This window comes from Lepidochelys olivacea (genome assembly GCF_965140295.1).
Source record: "Lepidochelys olivacea isolate rLepOli2 genome assembly, chromosome: 2".
NCBI classification, from domain to species: Eukaryota; Metazoa; Chordata; order Testudines; family Cheloniidae; genus Lepidochelys; species Lepidochelys olivacea.
The window spans coordinates 232,704,319-232,723,561 of NC_140412.1; the positions used below are offsets into that span (position 1 = coordinate 232,704,319).

At 38.4% G+C, this 19,243-nt stretch overlaps 1 protein-coding gene across 1 annotated transcript in view; it reads left to right on the plus strand.

Annotated features, from left to right (window-relative positions):
* Window positions 1-19,243, plus strand: part of PLXDC2 (plexin domain containing 2) — a 440,899-nt gene that overhangs the window by 241,502 nt on the left and 180,154 nt on the right. The window contains exons 3-4 of the mRNA XM_084618781.1: window positions 11,079-11,225; window positions 17,231-17,300. Of these exons, the coding sequence (XP_084474907.1) occupies window positions 11,079-11,225; window positions 17,231-17,300 (217 nt within the window). The remainder of the gene's footprint in view (window positions 1-11,078; window positions 11,226-17,230; window positions 17,301-19,243) is intronic.

Genomic DNA, 19,243 nt, shown 5'->3' on the forward strand with positions numbered 1-19,243 from the left:
CCTTATGCTTGCAAGCCAAAGACTTTTCCCTTTCTTTAGCTTTCCTCATCAATTTTCTGCACATTATAACATCTAATTATATTGATTGCTATCTCTTCTTCATTTTTCCCATTTGTTATATGTTGTATTTTTAATATCTAATTGCTGCCTTCACTTTGCCACTCAACCAAAAGCTGTTCTCTTTTTTGATTGTGGATTTGTGGCCTTTTGGCCATCTAAAACTTTTCTTAAAGACCTCCCAATTTTCATTTAAAATTTTCTGTCTAAATTTTTTCCTCCTAGTCAATTTCACTCATAATTTTCCACAACTTTGGAAAATTAGGCCTTCTGAAACACCAAGTATTCATGTTTCTGTTTGGGACCATTCTCTGTTTGTCTATATTGAATACAATCAGGTCATGATCACTTGTTCCCTAGGCAACCACTAACTTCTAGTCCACTGATGAATTCATCTTTAACCAGCTCAATGAGATCCAAAATAGTTACCTCATGTTGGGTTAATACCTTATGCGTTTGAAAAGTATAATTAGTATGCTTAGTATAGGTTCTTGTATATAAATGTCCATCTGCAAGTATGATCTGGAACGGCACTGAACACTGATCGCAGAAACTACCCCTGCATTGTCACTGATTGGCACCAATTTCTATACTCAGCACAGAGAGAGCAAGTACTCTCAAGTTTCCCATTGATTTCAGTATGCTGTGGATCAGTTTCTTAGGGGGATAGAGAGACTTATCCTCTTATTCCTAAAGGGTAGTTCCTTGAATTCAGACCTGAGGAAAATTGGCAGGGCAGCAACAATATCTCCCATGCATTATCTGTCCTGAGGAGAAATAGGTAATTCTCATCTCCATGGCTGTCAATCGGACACCTTTAAAAAGACAAGCTCACTTCAAAAAATTAAACTGAACTAATAATAATAATTAATTAATCAAGGGAAAGAGTTAAAGGAACAATAAGTACTGAGTGAAAGTTTCTTAATTAAAGAATTCTGAGATGATTTCTGTAGCTGCACATGCCCTGTGCAAGTCACAAGTGATTATATTGTAACCAGCTCACGATGTCTGTACATCCAAATGGAAGTTGCTTTTCTGATCTGCGTGCTGATAATTTACAGGTTAACTAGTTTCTCATTTCACCTGCTTCCTTGGCCAGAGACCTAACTAGCAATTTGAATACATTTTGGAGCCATTATGTGGTTATTACTTTGAAATATCACAGAAATGAACATCATGCATGGTTTGTTGTAACAGCTTTTTAAAAAATCCAAGTGTTGGAAGGTCATGTACAGATAATAACTGAACTGAAGTTATATAAGTAGGCTTTCTACAATGACTGATAGTCTAGGTGCCAAGGACCATTACACCACACCCGAACTGGTAATGATAAGGACAAGGCCACAAGAATAGTTAAATCTGAGAAAAACAGGAAAACGCCTAGGGCAATGAAATAAGCTATCTAGATAATGTAAGTGGAGGGATGCTAAGAAAGCATAACCCAGTCAGGAAAAGAGTGTTGTCTGTGATTACAAAAATGAAGGCTGTATATAGCTTGAAATATACCAAGTATGGATAAGGGTGATGAGTGATCAGTTAGGTAATACATGCAAGAACAAGGATGGCTCGTGTGTGATGCATGAGTTATGTAGTGTATAAGGCATAAAAGAGTGCTAATTACTGACCACGAGGGAACAACGCAGGATCTACACAGCCAAATGGGAATGGACCTGATGATAACAGAAACAGCCTACCTGCACTCCAGGACTGGGTAACTGATCACTAGCCTGTCCTGCTCTGTTTTACTTATACTTCATAATTGATTAAGGTGGTGATATATTGCCCTGAATATTTTCTTAATAAAACATTAAAATTGAGTAAGTTTAATAATTGGGTATGGACAGTTTGTTTTGCCCAATAAACTCACCTAACTCTCTGCCACACATTGGAAATCTTAATCTGTGAAAGGAGACCAATTTTTTTCTGGAATGGGAAAATTGTTTTGTGGTATTTAGATTGTATTCTGGTGCATTTGTACACACACTGTATATGGTCTGTGTGTTCTGTTATTTAATTTGACAAATACAGGACAAGTATGATCTGTAATGGCACTGAACACTCATTCACTGCAATGGGAATTACAGGTGCTCAACACTTCTGAATAAATCAGACCCAGTAAGACTACTAGAATTGTATAGGTCACCATGCAACATCTCTGGTCAAAACAGTGTGAAATTAACTTCTGTCTGTTTCTGGTTTTTTTGTTTCCACACAGTAGGAAGACTGCAACTCCAGCAAAGAGAAATTGTTAATGATTCATATAATTAACAGTGGTGACAAATAAGTTGTTCGTGAGGCAGGGAAGAAATATGATGGACATTTCTGTCCAGCATCCACTTTATATATAGCACCAGTTGAAAAATGGTTAATGCAATAATCCCACCAACCAAACTGAAAAAGTCTGGGGAAATCATTTCAGTAAAAGCTGTATGCAGTAATCTGGGGAAGCTACTTCCTAAGCATATTTATGGACAAGACTACTGCTCTAGATGAGGTGGACAACAAATAGTACCTCAAAAAATAGTGTTCAAATATCAACTCGCTAGAAATCTTCCATGTTTTTTCTCCCACAAGAAATGAGATGGAAACAAGAGTTGGCATCTTTCTCTGCATGTTGTTTATTTTCTGTCAAGCTTTTACTGCATTTGAAATATTTGTAAAGTTTGCTCTGATTCCTTAATAGCTACATTGCTTTTGTATTGCTAAAACTGATTTTTACAATGTCTGCAAACTTACATGCTCGTGTCTCGAGAGCTAGGGAAATAAATAATAACACATTTTAAAAAATACAATGCCTGAACCCAACACTAGCATCAGTTCTAGCTTTTTGATGTCCCTATATATCTAGACTCTATTAATAGAACGTATTACAGAACAGATATACTATTGACAGAGACCCATAAATCAGAGAATAAAAATAAGCCATAGATGCTTGTTGATACAAATGAAATATGACTCATTAGCTGGGCACTGTGTTAAGACCGGCAATCTTTGTGTTGATTTCTTTACTGGAAGTATATGTACCAAATTATGTGATGTAGGAACTTGGAATAGAACCCAGATTTTCTAATTTACTAACAATAAAAAATAAAGGGGGGAGGGGCATAGTTCTACCAGAACTAATGTTAGGCTAATTACAGTGCTCCAGTCCAGCCACACTGTAAGATTTACAAATAGTAGAAATGGGAATTACAATAAAAGGGCATTTAACAGTGTAGTCACAGAATGTTGTCTGTGAGAAAGATGTTTAGAATGAATTTAGCCTCTTTGTTGAAAGGGCAGATGCTGGTTTCCTTACATCATCCCTGTTGAAACGATTTCATTTCCCTTCAGAAATACATGAAGTTAATGTATCTGAATTACGGCAGTGCATAAGACTGTTTTTTTACACAAAACTTAATAGCTATTTATACATCAGTTATTCTATACACATTGACTTGGTTGTTCAGCTGAAGGCTATAATTAGTGTGTAATTGCAAGATGTTAAAAGATTCTCCTTTAAGCATGGATCAAGGTACCATTTAAAATACTCTTATACAGCAGTCATTTGGCCTTAATAATATGGCCTTATGGGGCAGGGGACAGGGGTTATGTAGTCATTTGGTTGCTAGAGAGAGTAAATGGAATAGTTTTGATCAGTCATTAGAAATTGGCAATAAATAAAGTCCTTGTGGAGCTTTAACTGCAAATTAGCTTTGCAGTTAAAGCTGTGCATATTTATCTTTGCTTAAGATAAATAATGCAATAGTTATTTTGTAATCCCTTATCCCCATTACCTCTGGAATTGATCTCTTCCTTGGGTCTCTATGATGTCATTAACCTACATTTTAGCTTCTATAAAAACATTATGTCATCTGAATGATGAATTAAACTTGGAACTTTAAATTTACTGTACCTTTTTTGAATCATCTACCATAACAGTAATAACTCTTGACTCTAACCACTTGAAAAGTACTTGGTTAAGTTGTTTGCATACCATCTTTCTGATAGTATGATTTTACTTATGTTTACTTTTATTACGAATCTGGAGCTTTTGAGGCTATTAGGAGTTGCTTATTAAATGCTGTCACTGGAGCTAATGCTCTTTGGCATATAGGGTACATCAGAAGATAACCATAAAGTACCTCTATCTGCAACAGCTGTGAGTGAAGTGCATCAGTAACGACTGCTAATAAGTTGTCATTTCCAGATAAAGCAAAACTTATGGTCAGTATATTTCCCTTTAGGCTTTTTATTTATTTAAATTGAATTTAGTAATTTTGTATTAAACTACCATGGGTTCAGCTCCTGTTGCTACAGTTACAAGCTCAACAGAGTGAAAATTACTTCTGGTGCTTTTCTCACATTTGAAGGCTCTAGGAACACAGGAAGTCCAAAGATAATGACCACAGAAACAATCACAAGTACAAAGTCTTATCTGTACTACGAGTTTTATTAAAGCAATAAGTAATGTTACAATTACCTGTGCATATATAAATCCTACAAAAATGCATGCAGTGACTAAGACTGTAGTCATACTCACATCCTCAAAGATATTGGAGAGTCCAATGGATCTCTCAATAGATCAGGGATTGGCAACCTTTAGCCTGCAGCCCGCTAGGGTAACCCCCCTGGTGGGCTGCGCCAGTTTGTTTACCTGCCGCGTCCGCAGGTTCGGCTGATCGCAGCTCCCAGGGGCTGCGGTTTGCCACTCCAGGCCACTGGGGCTGCGGGAAGCAGCAATTGCCAATCATCGATAGAGGGATTGTTCCTGCTCAAGTTTCTCATGGGGTTATCCTTTGGGGTTCTCTCACTTTTACCCAACCAGGGAACCTCTCTTATCTTGTTGTTATGACCACACCTAACACCATATGCATGAGGGTTTCAACCCTCTTTTCCTTATCTGTACTTCCATCCCCCATGAATATCGGGGTGTCCCATTTTTCATAGGTTGTTCTTAGTTCCTTTCATTGTCATTAGCATCTATGCACAACATGTGTCCTTGGCAACCTGTGGTCAGGACAGAACATTCAAAGGTGTTACAATCAGGTGTCTTGTGGTCTTCGACAATATATTGCAGTCTACTGCAATCTACTGTTCCATAACATCACCTATTGGCACATTTTTTTTACAGTAATCTTGTGATTTCCTTGCATAGGGTTATTCCTTAGTCATTCACTCATGTCAAGCATTCTTAAGCCTATGGCCTAGTCTGGCTAAGGTAAAATCTTATAGGTCTGAGCCTGTAGGCTTTGCATTCCAGCAATGCTTTACTTATATACCTAATACACACTCATCACTCCTAAATACTTGTCAGCCTTATACTTCTATAAACCTACAATTTAAATCTATTTAACATGCATTGATTATATATGAAATAGCATATGAATTGACCATAACACCACATAATACAATGACAAATAGATGATAAAATGAACTAATTGGCTGCATCCCCTAGAATATAAACTATAATTAAGCCCTTGAAAATGTAAATATCATGTATCTACTGCAGTAGCAGTTTGTGATAAATCTGCGCACTTTGGATGAGTAGTTGTATGTGAAAGAGCATCCATTGTGATTCCACATACCCCTCTCCAGAGGTGTGAGGGAACCTCCAAAACGATTTCGGGACTGATCTTGCAGTCCTTTCTCAGGTAAAGATCCCATTCCTTTCAATGACAATTCCAGATGTGACCAAATGTAGGATTAGAGCTTTGGACAGCTGGGAATGGCTTCCATGTTCTTAGAGAATCATAGAACTGGAAGGGACCTTCAGAGTCATCTAGTCCATTCCCCTGCATTCAAGGAAGAACTAAGTATTATCTAGACCGGGGTGGGCAAACTTTTTGGCCTGAGGGCCACATCCAGTTTCCAGAATTGTATGGAGGGCTGGTTAGGGGAGGCTGTGTCTCCCCAAACAGCCAGGTGTGGCCCGGCCCCTGCCTCCTATCCAACACACCCAGCCCCGCTCCTCGGCCCCTGACGGCTCCCCTGGGACTCCTGCCCCATCCAACCCCCCTCTCATTTCTGACTTGCCCCCCCGGGACCCCTGCCCCATCCAACCACCCCTTCTCCCTGTCCCCTGACCGCCCCCGGAACCCCTGCCCCTGACTGCCACCCCATCCAACCCCCCCTCCTTCCTGACTGCCCCCCGGGGACCCCTACCCCATCCAACCCCCCTGTTCCCCGCCCTCTGACTGCCCCGACCCCTATCCACACCCCTGACCACCACCCCTAACTCCCCGCCTCTCTATCCAACCTCCCTGCTCCCTGCCCTCTTAATGCACTGCCTGGAGCACTGGCACCTGGTGGTGCTGCAGCCTTGTGCCCAAAGCACCAGGTCAGGCCGCAGCTCTGCAGCTGTGCTGCCCGGCCGCCCAGAACATTGCGCTGGTGGCGTGGCATGCTGAGGCTGTGGGGGAGGGGGGACAATGTGGGAGGGGCCAGGGGCTAGCCTCCTGGGCCAGGAGCTCAGGGGCTGGGCAGGAGGGTCCTGCGGGCTGCAGTTTGCCCGCCTCTGATCTAGACCATCCCTGACAGGTGTTTGTCCAGCCTGCTCTTAAAAGATCCCCAATGATGGAGATTCCACCACCTCCCTAGGCAATTTGTTCTAGTGCTTAACCACTCTGACAGTTCGGAATTTTTTCCTAATGTCAAATCTAAGCTGCCCTTGCTGCAATTTAAGCCCATTGCTTCTTGTCCTATCCTCAGTGGTTAAGAAGAACATTTTTTCTCCCTCCTCCTTATAACAACCTTTTATGTACTTGAAAACTGTTATCATGTCCCCTCTCAGTCTTCTCTTTTCCAGACTAAACAAACCCAAATTTTTCAATCTTCCCTCATAGGTCATGTTTTCTAGACCTTTAATCATTTTTGTTGCTCTTCTCTGGACTTTCTCCAATTTGTCCACATCTTCCTGAAATGTGGTGCTCAGAACTGGACACAATACTCCAGCTGAGGCCTAAGCAGCATGGAGCAGAGTGCAAGAATTACTTCTCATGTCTTGCTTACAACACTCCTGCTAATACATCCCTGAATGATGTTTGCTTTTTTTGCAACAGCATTACACTGTTGACTGTATTTAGCTTGTGATCCACTATGCCCCCCAGATCCCTTTCCCCAGTACTCCTTCCTAGGCAGTCATTTCTCATTTTGTATGTGTGCAACTCGTTGTTCCTTCCTAAGTAGAGTACTTTGCATTTGTCATTATTGAATTTCATCCTATTTACTTCAGACCATTTCTCCAGTTTGTCCAGATCATTTTGAATTTTAATCCTATCTTCCAAAGCACTTGCTTTTGATCAGTCATACCCTAGGCTGTCCTTTGACTAGAGAAAGTTTGAAATGGATGGTAATGGTTTTAATTTACTCTAAGTATAGCATATTTCAATAGTAAGACTCAATTACTTTGCTTGGCGAAGAAAACTGGAAACAGAAGTATGTAATCGTATCACACTATTTCTTGCTGCCATTGAGGCAAGAAGTGTGTAATCCTGTCACAGCTAGAAGTAGAGGGTAAACTCCTTCATTTAAATTATTTCTGAGAGTGACAATAATTAATTTGTGACAAAGGAAAACAATTAAAGAGCAAGAAAAAGAAACAGGAACATTAGATAAGTTCCGTCTCTGGCTGTCACTCAAGCACCTTTGTTTTCCATCCCTCTTAGCCTCCTACTTTTAGGTATCCTACAAAGTAGCAGCTGTCATAATATTAGCAGGACTATCTAATCGGCTTAGATCCCCAAGTCACTGGTTTCCATTCTTCTGCAGATGCCATGCAGTTATCAGCAATTGTAAAGTTCTTTCGTTTCAGCTGTAAGCATGGATATCCAGCTGCAATGAATGTTGCAGATCAAAAGTAGAAGTGCAGATTGTAAAATCTCTGGATCACAACTCAAGTTCCTTCGTAAAGGAGAAAAAATGTGAAGCTAGAAGGGAAAATACTAGAAGCTAGCTCCATAAAGTCGTTGATAGTCCCACTGTCTTCCAGTCCCTTGAGCACATAATTTGGATGTTCCCTTGAGCGTTTCTCTAGACCTGTACATCCAGGCCATTTCCAAATCTTTCCATTTCTTTCTCCATGATGTTTCTAAACCCTGGTCTTTTCTTCATGTACGTGCTGCCAAAACTCTCATTTGGGCCCTTATCTCCTGTCTTGAATATTCCAGCCTCCTCCTGTATAGCCTTCCTGACACCCACCTCCTTTGCATGAGGTCCAATCAAAACATGACTGCTAAGATTGTCTTCCTGGCCCATTGTCATGTCATTCCCCCACTTTTTGAGCCCCTTCCTTCTCCACTCCATTGAATGAAAGCTTCTTATCCTTGCCTGTAAAGCCCTTCTAAACCTAAGCTCCATTTGGACAACAGCACCAGAATTATCTCTGGATAATTTATTTTTAAATACGATGATCTTGAAGTCTACTAGTTGTTGTTACATGGCTAGTAGTGTAGTGGCTAGAGCAATGGCGTGGCATGCAGAAGACCTGGCTTCTATTCCTGGTTCTGTAATAGGCCTGCTGTGTGATTTGGGCAAAAGAGTTCCCCTCTCTTTACCTCTGTTTCCCCACCTGCAAAAATGTGGGGTTGTGGGAAGGGAATAATACTGACCTCCTCTGTAAATTGCCATATAAGAGCTAATTATTATTATGGATCTATTTTTATCATTGCTTCTATTCCATTGCTCCTATCCCTGTTACCTCCATCCTACCTTTCCCATCCAATTGATTGTTACGCCCACTTGTTGTATGTTATCTTAAAGCAGATGGAAAATTCTTCAGGCCGGAGACTATGTTTGAATCCATGTTACAGCACTCAGCACAATGGGATCCTGATCCTGACTGGGGCTTTTGAACACTATTATACTACAAATTGTGTGTGTGTGTGTGTGCACACGCACGCGTGCATGTGCATACGTATGTGCACATAAAAATAATCATGTCAAATTTCAACATCTTTTGTGTGCTGAAGAAGGGTAGTGATGTTGTGCTATTGTGCATAAGCTGATTGCCACAGAGTAGAGTGTTGCATTTTTCTGCATGTTATACTAACAATACTTAACCCTTCTGTTGAGGCTTCTATCCAAAGATCTCAAAGCGGCTTAGAAACATTAATGACGTTACTCACCGGAGTACTATGGGGCTCATTGTTTTATTATGCTTACTGGACAAGATTTTCGAAATTGACTAGTGAATTTGGGTGCCTCAGATTTTAGGTGTTCAGCTTGAGATGCTTTGGACGGGGCTTGAACTTCAGAGTGATGGATGCTCAACTTGGCCATTCAAAATAACTTGTCACTTTTGAGTGTCTTGGCCATCATGTGCACCATATACAGCATTGCAGAAGTGGATATAGGCACTGAACTTCTTCTGAAACATGATGAAGTTGTCACTGTTGTAAGCAACTGCAGAACTTGGTGCACTTAATGGTGTGATCCATTATAGCAAATCCAGTCCTCATGTATTTTACCTTTGACTTTGCTTCTGTGGATGTTTAAGCATGAGCATTAAGTACTGTCAGTTTAGAAAACGCAGAACTGGAAATTTTAGTTTGAAACATATGTATGGTAATTTATTACCCTGAACGGTTAGGATTTTATACGGGTTGAGGCTAGAACTGGGTGAATTTTTTCAGATGAATTTTTTTTTGCCCCAAAATGCAGATTCAGGTCAACTGAAACATATTTCTGAATTGGTATTGATTTTGGCAAATTGTTTTGGACTGAATGAAAAAAGAAAAAAAATTGAAATGTTGAAATGATTCATTTAATCAAAAAGGAAACATTTCACATTTTCAGTCTAAATTCACAAAGGGAGTTTGCCACCATTCACAAAGCAGCAATTATAAGGTATTCTGGGAAGATATCTCTCAATCTCTTCTTGAAGCTATTCTACTTTGAATAAAACACTTAAATAGTCATTGGCCAGAAAAAGAGAGTGAGAATGATTCCATTGCCTACTGATTAGGACATTCACCTGGGCAGGGGAAGACCTGGGTTGGTTCCAGTTCTTGCTCCAGAGCAGGGATTCAGACATGAATCTCCTACAGCACAGCTGAGTGCCCTAACCACTAGGCTAAAGGTTATAAGGGATGGCTCCTCTTCTTTGGGTTTTTTTTTATTTGTGTTTGTTTAGTGAATGTAGCCTCTCATTTCCTTCACTTTAATTAAAATACCCAAACTAAAAAGTTTCATTTTCTAGTTGAGCAAAATGTTTAATTTGACCCCCCAAAATTGTTACCAACTTTTCAGATTTCTCAAGCACACAGACATGCACACACAAACTTTGATTCTGGTCAACTGGGAGAAGTTTTTCAGAAATTCCAGCAAACCTAAAAATCAGTTATTCATACAGCTCTAGTTGATACCGCTAATAAACATGATCCAGAGAGATGGACGTTCTGGCTTTGGTATAGCAGAATCCATTAAGTAGTTAGATCTCTTTATTGAGTGGAACATGTACAATAAAAAAATAATCTCATGCTAATTTAAGATGAAATAGTAGAGTAGACTGACACATACCAAAGAACAATTTTTATTATCAATAATGGGCATTCTAATAAAAAGCAGGTCAATAAAAAGAAAACACATTAAAAATTCCATCATTGTAAAGCCATTAGCTGAAAGTAGTACTGCTTCTTGCTGTTATTAAAGTGGAGAAGTTGTCACAGGGGATTTACTGGCTATCACTCACTTGGAAGTCAGCATTCATTTTCCCACAGATTTCAGTAAGGCCTTTACAGCAGCTATATATCTGAGTTTTGGGATGACTAAAATTTCATTTATAAGATAAGATTATAACATGCAAGGCAAATATTTGCCTCCTATTTTATTTGTTTTTAAATATATATATATATCTTCTATAATAGATTTAAAGTTTGTACCTTTTCCTTATTAGTTTACTTGTCATAGAAACAGTTTGGTCTTATTTGTTGCTTTAAGGAACAATAAAACTCAGTATTTCAAAGACAAATTTAGAAATGTCTGGGAGATATTTTCCATTTTAATCTGTACTTGGTTTTGTTTGTGTGTTTTCCCCCACACAGGAGGATACAGATCATAATTATTATACTTCCAGGACATACGGCCCATTTGATTCTGTCAGCCGGGATTTGTGGGTGAACATAGACCAAATGGAAAAAGACAAAGTGAAGATCCACGGGATTTTGTCCAATACCCATCGGCAAGCAGCAGTAAGGGATTCGCTATACATTGATACTCTCCCTCTTTGACTGGCTTTGATATTTTTCTCCTATGACTGACACATCAATAATTATCTAGGACAACTTCTACTAAAGGTGGTTCACCTCTGCATTTATAGCTCAGAGCTCTGGATGTCTGTACAATGCTGTGATAAAAAAAATATATGTTGCTTTAGTGCATCTGCTGCAAGTGTCCCTTGGGGAATATTTTCCTCAAGGAACTTTTTCCAGATGAACTGAAAATTCACCTTAGTTGTGTTCGAGGTTAGATCAAAAACTATGATGCACAAAGCAATCCTGCTGCTGTTGAAGGGGAATTTTGCCCCTGGATTCACTGACATCAGGTTTGGGCTCAAGATTAAATTGCTTAACTCCTGTTTTTAACCCCAACAGGGAGTAGACTTGCATTTACATTTTAAATTTGTATGAAGTGCCAGCCACATCTTCCTTTTGAGAACTCTTAAATTCTTGCCAAAATATTATGATTTAAACTTTTTTTTGTCAAATGACGATAGCTAAAGTGGCAGATGTAATTCCATTTCCAGATTAGAAATCTACGTTGGCTAATTCCAGTCACACTGTCCTGTACCATGAATACAAAAATAAGCAGCTAGCATACAATTATAATTGGATGCTGCATGATTTCCAAGTTGTATTCCCATGTCTGACCAACTACTGGAAACTGCCTGAACAGAAGAACCAATATGGGCATTAATTAAATAAGGAACATTAAGATTCTGTGTTGTGACTCAAAATTCTTGCTTCATCTACTACCCAGTTAGTTGCAACAATGAGATGAGGTTCTGACAGTTGAAAAAACTCCAGGTAGTAGCTTTGCTTGATAGCTCAATGGTTCTTAAACATGCAAGAGGGGCCTTCTGAGGCTGAGAGAACAAAAACAAAGCTAAAATTCTTTTCTCCAGTGGGTTCTGTCATATTATTTCCCATAGCCAATAAACCTACCAGTGAGGTGACAAGCTCAGAGGGAAGTAGGAGACAGACGAATCACTGTGGGATTTAGTTCAGAGTTCAAAAACCGAGGAAGGTAATAAATCCAGTAGATTTAGGCTGACAAAGGACAGCATTCAGGCAATCTTTTGCCTAGCCAAAAGGTCAAAATAAATAGCTAAGAAGTCTGTAAGGGGCTGGGGATAATGGAAATAAAGGGGTTGAGACAGTTTCCTATCTTTGGGATGAATTTAATAAAGCTCTGTATCAGTTATCTGTGACTTTTGCACACATTCTAAGTCAGTTCGTGGGGCTGGGGGTTGGGAAGTGTGCCACAAATAAGAATCTTTCATGGTTTTGCTACTCTGCCAAAGGCTTTTTCTCGTGAGCACTCTCTTCACCTGAGTTGGGGAAAAGACTGAAAAAATGCAAACTTTGTACAAAAGAACTAACAATACCTTTCCCAGAGTTGAATATTTTCCTAACAAGAAACACTCTGGCAATAGCTGGGGCCCTAAATCTAGGGTTAAATTAAAATTAGAAATGTTACATAATATTGTTTGGCAGCCTTCACCTGGCATTTTTTTCTCTGAATGCACATGTTAACTTGTAAGCACACTTGTTTCAACTTGGACCATTGTGGCTAAGCATGAGAAATTTCAGTCCAAGAGCAAAATTTTGTAAAAGTTGTGAGGGAGTGAATCCAGAGGGTTAGAATGGACTGACACTTAAAATGCTGCAGTGTCGCAGCTGCACCATACTGCAGTGCTTCAGTGAAGACACTACATATGCTGGCGGGAGGGGTTCTCCCATCGGCGTAGGTACTCCGCCTCCCTGAGAGGCAGTAGCTAGATCAGTGGGAGAATTCTCCCATTGACCTAGAGCTGTCTTCACTGAGGGTTAGGTCAGTTTAACTGTGTCACTCAGGGATGTGGATTCTTCATGCCCCTAAGGGCTTGTTTTCATGGTGAACATCCAGGAAAATTAATCCAAATTAACTAAAGATGTGAATTTGAAGTGGATTAGTTAAACCATATTAAACCAAAGTGAATTAAACTAAACCAAATTAAGGTCCCTTTAATTCTGATTAACAGCATCCACACAGGGATGTAATGTGGTTTAACTAATCCATTTCATATTCACCTCAGAGAGTAACAGTGAATCCACCTGCTTTGTGTCCATAATAGATAGAGATGTAAGTAATGATGTTTGCCCACAAAATTCAATTATAGGCATAAAAATCCAGGCATAGATTTTGCTATTGTTTTTAAGACCTCTCTTGAGACCTCTGTTTTATGTCCTCTCTTAAAGATGGATAAGTACCAATGAATCTACCAGTAAGGTTTTATTTCTCTGTGTGTAATTGATTTGTATTTGCATGTTGGATCCACCAACACCCACATATGCTGCATGGCTCAGCTGTCATGGAATGATAGTCTGGAATTGGACACATTCTACTTACCTGGCTCCTACATGGATATTTTACAGGAAAATTTTAAAAATAACTCTCTATACTAAAAGCCTTTTTAATGAATTATGCTTTTAATGTTGCTTTCATAATTCACTCGGCTTTCTGCTAGCCCAGGGACCAAGACTTTTAGTTCAAAGGGTAAAAAATAGTAATTCTAAAAGACTGATTATAGTTAAGTCAAGATTCTAATCTTGCATCTAGAGAAAAGGAATGTGGGCTATAGTTGTACTTGACACCAGTTCATAGCTTTATGCTTCCTTACAAATGATCACCGTGATGACGTTTGAAAAAAAGAAACCACAAAACTAGTATAGTATTTAAAATGCCAAATGGGCGGTCTGGTTGGAGCTTGGCAGAAACATCTCTCATCTCCTTGTGCAGAGATGAAACTCCTTCATTACTCAATGAAAGGTCAATTCACACATCTTGCTGAGACTTAGTGATTTAGATGCTGATGACTTCTTAAGCATCATTCTTTAGTATAGGAAAACAAGGATTCAGATTTGCTTAAAAGCTCAGTGTTAATGCATTTTATAATTTGGGGATTCTGAACAGATGTAATAAAGCTTGAACATATTGTATCAACTTGTAAACCGTTCGGAGCTTGAGGTCATAATGAATTAGAAAGGTAATTTTGCAAAACTATAATTTGGAAAGATTCATTGGACACTTAGTTTTCCCTAGATTCACAGTAAGATCTCAAATTTGACCTCCTGCCTCAATGTTTCAATAATTTGGCAATCTAAATGTTCTCATTTCTTGGATGAGAACTTCTGCTATTTTTGTAATTTTAATTTTTAAACGTTTTTTCAATAAATTACTATTTGGAATTTTGACACTGAAATTTGTATCCTGAGAGATGTTTGGGTTTGTTTACCTTCCACTTCCCTAATATAGTGGTTTATTATCATAAGGTAGCTCATTAGTGTTTGCCTTTGTTTATTTTTAAAAATAAAACATTAGTTGTGAAAAAATAGGTAATTAGAAATGATAAAATAAGACAGAGAAATTAGAAATTATGAAAATTTAGAAAAAAAATAGAAAAATTCCAAAGTAAGAAATTGTACTTTCCTAATGGATATAAGGAAGGAAAATGAGGTACAAGCCTGCAGTTATATATAGTGTCATTTCAAAGTTGTGCAGCTATTAGGACAGATGTAACTACCTGTATACAGGACATTAATAATGCCCACCTCACGGCCATGCTGGGATATCATTTCTGTAATAACTGCCTATAGAACACAACGATATCTATAGGACTGACACATCAAGAAATCAGTGTTTCTGACATGGCAATTTGCCTGTAAGTATTTTCTGTATGATTCCTTCTGGGAATGCTAAGAATTATGGTATCACCTTTCTTCCACCATCACCTCAAAATAACTAATGGACAAAATACCTGTTCAGTCTACAAGTAAATAAATGTGTTCTGCAATACTGAAAGAAACATATAGCTTCTGAGTTGCCCATACCATTTCTTACTCTTGTTTTTCAAGGGAAAAGGAACAATGAAGATTAGCCATAAAGTGTGTCAGTTCTAAGTCCTGCACTATCAATGCTTAATGATATTATTCCGCAGTTCTCATTGGAATCATGAACAGTCAATTAATACAGTCTTCCTTTGTTTCTATTCTATCTTTGAAAATAAAAAGGATTATATTTTCCCATCTACAACTCTTTCTCAACATTTTTATTTATTCTTTTTATTTGTCATTAATATTTTGGCAATAAAATTAAACTCCAGTTGTGATTTGGATGCACAGATTCATTGGTAGGGCATCTAATAACAGATTTGCTGAATCAGGAAGGTACCAGATATTTAGTGAATACACAATTCTCTTTTGTGCACACAAATTCTATCACCTGTGCATGGAAAGAGCTTCTCTCCTGCAGAGAATATCAACCCTACAGCATTATAAATGCGAAAGTTCATATAAGCTTTCCAGCTGGAAAGGTGAGCATGTCTTAAATGATGGTTGTCCTTAAAAATACACCTTTAAAAACAGACGTTTATGCCCTGTATTACAGATGATTATTTAAATCCTAATATTGTATTAAACAGATATTACAGTTCCAGGATTTAGGGCCCAACTGTACAAATGAAATTAATGAGAGCTCAATATTTGTTGAATGGGCACAGGATGGGTCTTTTAATAGTACAGCTTTTAATTCAGAGTCCTGCTATATTGCTAAGGGGGCACAGTTGTTTGCCAAAGTGATTCTAAATTGTTGTAAAAGCTATTCTAAATGAGCTGAACAGGAGTAAGGGGAGATATAGGTAGAAATAACAATGGTTAATGTTAAGCAAAAAATAAAAAAAATTAAAAACCCTCTACTTTCTGGTCTGGGCAGAAAGAAATAGTCTGGAGGCAAGACTTAGAACAGTGAAGATTTAAAGAAGTATGTTGAAGATGTAGATACTTAAAAGGAAATATGAATGGGCTTATAAGAAAGGAAGAAAAAAGTAAGATAATTATAAACCAAAGTGGAGAGAGAAGAAATAAATACTGCTATGCTGGTCACTCACAAGTGACCATATCTATTTAAACAGCAAAATCTGCTGCTGCTTTACTCCTTTTTTATGAGTACATATTTTTCTTACCCAATATTGGGGGGCTTGTATGTTTTACCTGTGTCCCTCAGTATTGTTTTGGTCAGAAAATTTGGCATTTTTAAGCTGTGCTGTTGGAAATAATGTATAACAGAAGAAGCACATGGACAATAGAGTATGTACATTAATATACCATGTTTGTCAACAAAGAAAACATGTTGGGAAAAAGCTGTTCACATATTGTCATTAGATGTGCCATCTTGCCTTGAAGTATTCAGTTTATATATATAGAGAGAGAGTCTACATAGTCCAATTAGCACAATGAAAATGCGTTTTGCTGTTCCATTTGTAAACAAAAAAAAGTAATAACAAATCCCTTCAAAATTCTGGTTTCCATTTAAGAGGAAAGAAAATCTAATTTCAAGTCACTGTAATCTTCAGTGGTTAATTTCATGCCAAATAAGTCATTAAAAATCTCTGATGGCTGGAGAAACTGATCCTTTTGCAAGGGAGCCAAATTCAATCCAAAGGTAGTATACAAATTAAAAACAAGACAGAAGTAGGCTTAGAAAAATACATTTGAAGGATATTTTAAATACAGACCATTGCCTGCAATTGATGGAGTGGACAAATATTAGGGTATGTTGTAATATTCAGGTACTATTATAGCCATGAAATAATGATGGTTGTCATAGTAAGAAAAAAGGCAGAAATAACCTTGCTTAGTGGAAACCCTTCCCAAACATGATGATTACCCATACCGAATAGAATCATCCATTTAGTGGGGCTGTATTTTTTTTTAATTAGTAGTGTAGATCCTATGTTTCCATGTGCTGTGTTTTCAGGCCTTTAGCTCGTACACTTTTTTTTCCTCCAATTTAACCACTGGGGATTCCAAATGGCAAGGCTGCTTTAAAAATGGCAGGAATAAATGGGTTAATCACATTTTGAAGTGGAGGGCTCTTCGTTTTTCTCTTCCTATTCTTCACATTATTGATTTTTCTTTTTTGGTGTTGTTCCTTGCAGAGAGTGAATCTGTCCTTCGATTTTCCATTTTATGGCCATTTCCTACGTGAAATTACTGTGGCAACTGGGGGTAAGTGGCTTTCTACCCATTCACTTTAAGGAATCTGACAAGAGTTTCCTGCAGCTGTTTAAAAATGCCTTTTCTTCAGATGTCAAGAGATAAAGTGTAGTATTTATTTGGGAAATATTCCTTTCCACAGAAAGCACATAACAAAATAATTGTCATGTTGGAAAAACCTCCAGCTGCTCAAAGTGTTTTCAGTAGGAAAACAAATAGTGTGAATAATTTCCTGTTTAAGTATTTCCCCATTCTCCTTTTGTTTTTACTTCCTTTTGTGATCAGAGCTATAATGCTGGTTATGGAAATTGGTCAGAAGCCACAAAGGAGGGCAAACATAAGCAGGGGAGAAACAAAACGATTTTTTTTCAATTCCAGATTTTTTTTCTTTTGCTGACCTCTGGAAAAAGTAGAGACGGGCCTAAACTACATCCCCTATTCCGAGACCCATCCCCCAGTTCTGGGGAAGATTTTATACAGATCCAACCTTTGTGGCTTGGGCTTATCTGTATAATGGGCCTAACTCAAAACTTTGGGAAAACTTGGATTTGGATCTGAACATCATAGCATAGGCCCATTTCTGTTAACAGATTTACAATTTCTGAGGCAGTGTATCCAACTAGAGGGTTCAATGCAGGTAGAGGAAAGTCTGTTAGGAAAGCTACTAGTGAGATGAGAGAGTGGCACAGCTCAGCGGAAAACTGGGCTCACTGTTTGTGGAAGTTAGTGATGGGCAGTTGTGACATTGACCGGGGTATAATCTGGACTGTTAAACAGCTGTGTCCCCTCAATTCTCCAGCCTTTTACCCTGTTTTGCTGTAAGAACCACTCCTGTTCTGGTTACATAGCCTCTAGCATGCAAAATCACTCCCAACTGAATTATGAGAATGCTCTGGCCAGTCACTCCTGAATTATATCACAGGGTGACACCAGGATACTTCCAGTCCCAGACTCTCCTCCAGAAATGTGTATCGTACTGCCTGCCCCTTCCTTTTGGACACTACAATTTCATAGAAAGTCCGTCATTTCAATAATTAAAAATGATGTGCAGGGACGCTGTTATCTCAAATGGACGTTCCCAAATGCATCAATCCAAACACACTGGTTTAGATAAAACAATTCTATTAACTACAGAAAGATAAATTTTAAGTGATTACAAGTATTGAGGCATAAAAGTCTGAATTGGCTTCATAAAATTAAAAGGTAAAACACAAATTAATATCTTAACAAGCTAAGTGAATTTAAAGCAAAAAGGTCTCTCTTACCACATGTTCAAGCAGTCTTACTGGCTGAATCTTTCAGACAGGATCCCTCCCCAGTCCAATGATTCTTCCTTTGCCTTTAAAGTGTGGATGCTGTGAGTAGAGATGAAGAAAGAGATGAATTGGGGCTTCTCTTCTGATTTTTTATAGTTGTCTTTTCCCTTTGAAGATCATCTCCACTTGGGGTTCAGGAGACACGAGGTCTTGGGGATGGGAATCTTCATCTGCTTTTTTTTTTTGCCAATATATAAATTTCTCACTCACATCCTTCTTCCTGCCAAAGAAAGGCTGCTTAACCAAATCATAGTCCATTTGATTTTATTCACACTTGGCTGAGGTGTTGGCTAACCTTCTGTCTCTGGGGAACTGGTTGTTTCCCCAGACTTGGATCATATCTTATACAGTAGAATGTTAGAACTTTACATACAATGTCACCATGCATATTTACCAGGACAATAATGTTCAGCAGATTCTGAGTTTTCAAATTATACCTGTGTGATACTTTGTACCCCAAAGCAGCACCATGGCACCCCTATATTTACAATGGTTTTATGATTATGATATGTTTTGTAAAAAAATGCCTTGTAAAGTATCATTTTAAAAAGTCTTAATCTGTTGAACATTAATATCCTGTTGAATTGTATGTGTTACACACTCACAGGCACTACCCCAGGTACTGTATACATTGGAGAC